The sequence below is a fragment of the Corylus avellana genome, chromosome ca7 (genome assembly GCF_901000735.1).
Source record: "Corylus avellana chromosome ca7, CavTom2PMs-1.0".
Lineage (NCBI taxonomy): Eukaryota > Viridiplantae > Streptophyta > Magnoliopsida > Fagales > Betulaceae > Corylus > Corylus avellana.
The window spans coordinates 19,098,296-19,106,012 of record NC_081547.1 but is presented as its reverse complement, the minus strand read 5'-3'; the positions used below and the strand labels follow the sequence as shown (position 1 = coordinate 19,106,012).

Here is a 7,717-nt window from a genome sequence, read left to right as displayed (position 1 = left end):
TGAATAAGGAATGACAAGCATCAACTTGTCAAGTGAGGTACAATGACATCATATTAGTCCAATCTTAAAGGCAACATCAGAACAGTTTTGCTCTGCTTGTATGACATTGCACTTCCAACATATATCCCAGATTTAGGGGACAACTATAAAACTGAGGGCAATATTAATGTCTTACAAGCTCAAATTATGCAGTCCGAACCCAAGATTTACCCAAAATGAAGTCAACAGTCTTTTCTCCAAGACTAGACTCAGAAATTAAACCAGTACAAGAAAAAAGGACAGGATTCTGTAACTCTGCAGCATATGGGGATAAGGTTTTCCGAACTCTAAAACTACTTTCTTCTCGGGAGAAAAAGGTACCAGGATACTTCCGGACAGAAAGTAGAATTTTCCATGCAACTACTGGGAAGCACCTTTCAATCATCCGAACCCTTGGGGGAATTTTCTGGAGTCTTCAAATCCGTAGACAACTTCCCTTTATGTGCCGTAACGGCAGCTCGAAACTCGTCCACTATAGAACCATCCTTGAACTTCAATGCAAATGTAGAAAGACCATCTTTCCCTTCACTAGAACCACTATTAATGCAGGCAAAAGTGACGCCTTTCTTCTCCATATTTGTGAGCTTCATGTCTGGGTAAAGACTAGCATTCAAAATTAACCTGTAATTTCCTCTGGCTCGCATAAGAACTCTGGCTTTTCCCGTCCCAGTTGTGGTATTCACCTTAAGTTCTCCCTTTCCACGTTCCTTCCAACCTCCATCCACAAATTCAAACAACACAGAATCAGCAGTGAAAACCACTTTCTCATTTTCTTCCCCAGTCTCAACCACAACCTCCTGCATTGATGGGAAGCCAGCTCCCTCACTCTTCGAAACAATTGAAGAACTTCCATTATTAGAGAGACCGAGACTAAAAGGCTTGTCATCTTTCTTTCCAAAAAGAGACACAGAAGCAGTACCAAGTGTAGACCCATCATTTGAAATAGACCCAAAGGAAAATGTAGAGGTGGAAATTCCAGTACCAGCAAGACCAGTAAAGGCATTTTTGCTGCTTGAAAGCTGTTGGAATGAGCTCAAAGGGGTACCTTCCACACCTGAATTAACATCTTCTCCTGTGTTATCTTTCTCATCTTCATCAACAGTCTTTTCTTCTTTTGCAGCTTGATCATTATCGAACTTAGTTTCAGTAGCCTCACTGCCAATATTACTGTTCTCCTTCTCCACGGCATTGTCCTTATCTGCTGCAGATTCACCCTCTGCCTCTTCAGTTCTGTTCTCTGACTGCTTATTGCCCTCATCTGCTGCAGATTCACCCTCTGCCTCATCTTTTCCATCTACACCGTCTGAAACTGTCTTCTCAGCAGCAGCTGGTGCTTCATTTGTAACTTCAGCTGAGGTTGCATTGGACTCTGTAGGAGGAACTAAGTGAATCCCAGCAAATGGATTGAAAGCGGGGGCTGATGTTGTCTGACTTCGACGAACTTTCACAATTCTTCTAGTTGCCAGCACCTCTTCACTGGCCCTCTTGAAAGTTCCAGTCTCTTGTTCAGGAACATCTTCCTCATCTTCAAGACTAGCGTTATCTTTAGTGAGTTCCCTTCCAGCAGACCTCTTCTTTGAAGGTGGAAGGGCTTTTTCCGCATCCCCCATTGAAGAATCAGGTCAACAAACTAAGACTTAAGAACTGTTGTCACAACGACTTCAGGTAAACTAGTATCTGCAAATCAGCAGAAATCATATTTTTCAAAAGACATTAATTAACAAAAAAAAAAAAAAAAGATCATATAAAGGGGAAAGTTACATTGACCAACATTGAGGTTCATGAAATTACAGTACTTTCCCTTGATGTTTCAAATTAGACACTAAACTCCCTCAAATTGGAACATGTCATATACCAGTCATACTTAAGGCCCTAAAAACTTTAGATTTTCAAATCATTTACTGATTTACACAGAAGAAAGTGGACAACAACTTTTTTGCTAATAATGGGCCGTGTTTGGTAAAACATAGTTACCAAATGAAACATGTTTCAAAAAACAAAATACAACACTTTTTAGAAAACGTCGCACACGTTCCTATAGGAATATTTTTGAGAAATACATGCTTATTTTTTCAGGTGCCGAGACCTACTTGTTACTTATAAAAAACAAAAATAAAAATAAGAAAACATATAGAAAGATGGCCACGCAGCCACCCCAATAGGACAGGCTGCTACCTGCAACAAATAGGAGGGGATTGCCGCACGGCCACCCCTGACTTTTTTCCTTTTTCTGTTTTGTTTCTTTTATTACTGAAAACACTTCTAAGATTTTTTGCTTTTCAAAAACACTAAACACACTTTTCAATAAGCTTACCAACAATTTTCTTCTATGGACCCCCACAAAAAAACACTTTTTAAATGTTACCCTCACTTAAACACTTTCTATTTTTCACATTTTCTAAAACTCTTTCAAAACACACTTTTCTAATTTTCAAAATACAATACAAAAACTTTACTAAACATATGAAAAACTTGTTCTTGGACCACTACTTTCTAATTTTTTCAAAATTTTTGTCTTAACTTTCAAAATTATGTCCCCTCACAGCATGCATAATGCTTCAGAAACTAGAATTCATTTGAAAAAACAACAAAAATAATCAAAACCACAAAGCAAATGTGCAAGGGATTGTGAAAAAATATGCTAGAACAATTGCACTGGTTTGAATCAAGTTTCCGTAAATAATTTCAGTCCAGCGTTTTGTACAATGATTACTAAGCATAAATTTGTCCGTTGCACTTGTAAACACAAATAGTATTTTATACATTTTAAGCGAAATTATGTTCCTACGTAAATAAAAGATCCTGATAGCTGATTTAATAGATATTAGTATCTAGGGGTGATCAGACTATTCAATTCAAGGTTAGTGTGCAATTCAAAAAAGGGAGAAGCACATTTTGTGAAACCTCAAGGGAGGTTAGTTTAACTTTACCTAAAATAAACTCATCTTCCAACAACCAAGTTAATTTTTGATTGAAACCAAGGTAACAAAAATAAAATAAAATAAAACACTAAAAATAGACAATAATACAATAGAATTTGCATTTGAAAAAAAAAAAAAAAAACCTAACTAACTAGAGTTCTTGGCTTTTAGGACATTGTGTATCAAAACCCTGACTCTCCAAATCAAATTCACTAACTGAAATGAATGCTAAAGCACTGTAAAGTTATATTGACTCAACTCCTCTAAGTTATCATTCTGTCCCCAAAAAACCCCTGGCATATCAATTTAAGCCCTCATAGCCAACTTCAAATGCATACCATGAGCTGCATTATTTGAAGAACAAGAAATTCCTTAAGGGAAGTTTGTAACCTTTAGCTAGGTCCCAGAGCACCACCTCAAATTTGTTAGTTATGATACATCATATAACAACCACAACATATGACCAAATCTGGTCACATGAAACGGGAATGACTGATCCAAAAGTTGACTCCACCCAAAGAGTGTAGTACATGATATCTATCAAAATTTATTAATACTGAAGTTTTCCTGAACTGGCAATTTCAGACAAAACTCAATTTGAAAAAAAAAAAGAAAAAAAAAGGCAGAATCAAAGATCAAAAATGCATCAAGTAAAGTCATAACTAGGAGCTCTAATTTGGAGAGATCAGTTTAGAAGTCACTGCAATAAAGAAGTGTGGAAGTTCAGCTTAATATGGAGCATTTGGAGAAAACGCAACACTCGAAATTTCAAAGATTGTGCGAAGACAGTGATAAGAGTTAAAAGTCAAATGTGTTTAAAACTCTTTATGTTTAGATGGCTGCTTACAATTGTTCTCGTTTCTCTAATTTCTAGAGTTTCTTGATTTGTGTTTTCTCAATTAAACTCTTTGTAGCATTATGAAGGACCAAATATATATGATATAAAACCAGAAAATTTGCTAAATCAGTCCCTGCAGTTTGACCTTGTAACAAATATATCCATGTGATTTCAAAATGAACATATAAATCCCTCTTTAGAAATTCCAGCCATTTTTCCAACAGTCTTAATGAAATTAAAAATTCACCCTCAAATAAAAATTAAAAAAAAAAAAAAAAAAAAGAAACAAACAAACAAATAAAAAGCCAAAAAGAAAGATTTGGGATGGTCAACCACCCTCAAGATCTACTATTGGGGGTGGCAGAACCACTCCCATGACTATGGGGGTGGCAGAACCACCCCTAAGGGTCTTGCTGGTGGTTTAGCAACTCCCTCTAGTTGATGGGGGCGATTCAAACCCCCAAAACCGACTGCTGGGGGTGGCTGAACCAGCAGTATCAACTCAAGGACATAGCAAAACCACCCCCGAGGCGGCCCCACCCTAAACCTTTTTTTTTTTTAATAGTTTTTTTATTTGAGGGTTTCATAAGGACTGTCGAAGAAATGCCAAAATTTGTATGGAGGGATCATTTTATTATAGAAGCACACCACAAAGATTTATAAGTTCATTTCGAAACCAAAAGAATTTATTTGTTACAAGGTCAAATCACAGGGACCAATTTTGCAATTTTCCTTATAATACTAGCACATGTATTTGAAGTTTTAAACAAAAAAAAAAACTACACATATGTCATTGCTAACCCATTCCTTTCTAGTCCAAAACTACTTAATTTTGTGTTACATCATTTTTGATGGATCTTATTGGGATAGAAATAGACAAATAAGGGACAATGATTGGTGTCAAACTTAGCAACTAAAATGACTATAAAATAAGTATTTTGAAAATTAAAGCATCCTATAAAATCATGTTAAGGGGCTGGAAATTCACCATTGGTAGTTGCTACCAAGTGTTCCAACTGACCTAGGCAAAAATAAATATGATAAAATTCTGGAATGCTAGAAGTTAAACCAGGAATCCCACATTTCATATTGTGATATCCATGCACAAAGCCACAAGGACAATTAACATTTTATATGTCCACACTAATATCCCCAGCTTAGTTTAAGAACATACAATAGAAACCATCAGCTGCCAGACTACATCCACACATTCTACAAATGACAGACAACAAAACTGTAATAATTGGACAATATGAATGAATGCCTTGTCTACAATATGAAAGATTTTCTTTTGGTAGTCATATCTACAAGAAATCTATGCTAGCACTTTAAAGTGAAATGTTTTCTTTTGGTTTTCATATCTACATGATATCAATGCTAACATTTTTCAAAACATCAAACACTTACTAGCACCTCCAAGTAAGATCTTTTCCCAGTACTGTGTCTAATTCCAAATGCACTCCAATTCTATATACTTTAGGCAATATTTTTTACTTATAAATATTACAAGTGATATCTTGCTTTGGCTTAAATATAAAAATTCATAAAATACTGTAGATATACTATCCATCCAAAATATTACCCACCAGTTCAACTATAATTAAATATATCCTATACCGAAATCTTGACTTCTTTGTAGTAACAATCTAGGATTGAATTAATGCACAAACTATGATGACAACAGTCTCCTAAGCACAATTGTACAAACTTGGAAATTATATTCATATACAATAAAGTAAGTACGCTAGCGTGGAAAATAAGTACACAAAGAAAGAAAAGCAGTAATGCCATGGTGGCGCTCAAAGGCCACTTCAAATGACCATTTTTTTTTTTTTTTTTGATAAATTAAGATGACCATTTTATTAACATTTTCCCTTTTAAGGTATACAAAGGAACTTCCCCTGCAAACATTTAATTGATACATCATTCCAATCCAGTGCCCAAAATAATTCGATGTTTGAACCTTTCTTCATTCTTCTCTAAATCAATTGCCATTCATTGAAAAGTACCCAACATATAGTATAACATAACAAAAGTAAGATACAGCTGAGTCCTGGTTCATTTCAAGATCAAGAGGGAATATGAAAAGACAGTCAAAGAATGATATTCAACTTCAAATGTCAATCTTAACACCAACACACTAAGGTAGCAATGAAAGTGCCAACTTGCTGGGGGAGGAGTGGGGTAAAGCAAACAGAAGCTAGCATATATGTCCATAGTATTGCTTGCTTAGCAGTAAAACAAATAAAACAAAAATCAGAGAAATGTTTGCAACCCTAAAAGTGTCTACAGGAACCAAGGCATTCAGCACCCAACCGCTAAATGCCCAACAAATGCAATACTGAAAAGGGGGGGAAATTACTTATAGATGTCTATAGGAGCCAAATTAGCATGAAATCTCCGACTTAAATTTTCCAAATGTGAAATCCCCAACCATATAAGAGTAAAAACGCAGTGAAAATAAAAACCACAGGAAATAAAACTACGTAAAAAGGACTCTGAAAGGGCAATATCTAACCATAAATCGCTTTGAAAATGTACTAAAAAGAAGAGAATATTAAACCAAAACCACCAAAATATTAGTGATATATGGGACCCAACAAAGAAAACGCTACATTCATCTAAGTCTTCGTTGAGCTGGGTTTTCATTTTCTTGCCAAACTGAACCCACAAACAACATAAAATAAAAATATCTTTTCATTTATTGTCTTTTCTTTTCTTTTCTTCTACCAGCAACCAAACAAAGACTAACACCCTAAACCCTAAGCATCCGAAACGAAAGCTAAAACATCACGAAATGGGTCACCAGGAAACACCAAGAAAGCAATAAATCCAAGAGATTACAACCAATCTGCCACTAAAGAAAAACCCTAGAAGTATGCACAATATACACAATTAAAAAAAAAAAAAAAACAAAATAAATAAATAAACGAAAACAAAAACAGTACCAAGAATGAAAACATATTCCAAAACCATGAAACATCATTACTTTGTATGGAAAGAGAAATGGACTGAGATTGGGAGTAGGAATTACCTAGAACCAAAGGCAAACCGAGAGCCAAATCCTCAGAGAAAGAGAGTGAGAGGGGGTTCAGAGATGTGAAAAACAAAATAAAAGAGAAATGATATTAAATTATTTTCTTATATTTTATAAATTTGTTGGATTGAAGGGTTTGGACTTTGGATATGGAAGTGTCTGAGGGTTTCCTCTCCTTTACATCAGCTCCGAAAGGGCTTTTAATTGTGCATAGCGATGTTGAATAGAGGATTCCTCACCTGCTGTTGCTTAGAATTTTACGTGTTACTGTGACAGAATTGCGACACGTGTAATCAGGGCTAAAATGATTTCCGGGAGTATGGATTTGGGTTTGTGGTTTTCAGGCCTGAGATAAATGGCCCATGAGTTGGGCTTTCGTGTTTTGATTGTCATTAATTAGCAGGCAACCCGTTCGTCCTAATGGGCTAACGAAGGGCCCATTACTCTAGCAAACTCCATAGGTTTTGCAATCGCCTTGTACGCATCTGGTTGGAATTTTGAATTTTGAATTTTGAATACCAACACTTGAATCTAGTGGGTCTAGCTTAACACATAATAATAGCATGAGTATAATTGACTCTTGTCGGAGGATTGCTTTTACTGATGGTGGGGGTCGTACACAATAGAAAAAATAATCACTAGAATCCATTAGTCCGTGAGGGAATGAGGACACTCCAATAATTAAGTTAATATTGTCTTAAAGAAAGAAATTGAATAAAGAGTTCTCAAAGAGAAAGAGACATAATACTTCCATATTGAAAAACACTATGCCAACTCCAAAAACTTGTTTATTACAATTTATGCGGAATTAATATTATGAAATAATAAATAATTCAATTACCAAAATATATAAAGCAATAAAGAGGCAGACACATATATTTT

At 35.4% G+C, this 7,717-nt stretch overlaps 1 protein-coding gene across 1 annotated transcript; it reads right to left on the bottom strand.

Annotated features, from left to right (window-relative positions):
- LOC132186696 (nuclear pore complex protein NUP50A-like) lies at positions 1-7,017 on the bottom strand. Its single transcript, XM_059600707.1, has 2 exons — positions 6,833-7,017; positions 1-1,716 (listed from the first exon to the last, which is right to left on the bottom strand). The coding sequence occupies exon 2, from the start codon at positions 1,647-1,649 to the stop codon at positions 417-419; it is 1,233 nt and encodes a 410-aa protein (XP_059456690.1). The 5' UTR covers positions 1,650-1,716; positions 6,833-7,017; the 3' UTR covers positions 1-416.
- Positions 7,018-7,717: the final 700 nt, after the last annotated feature.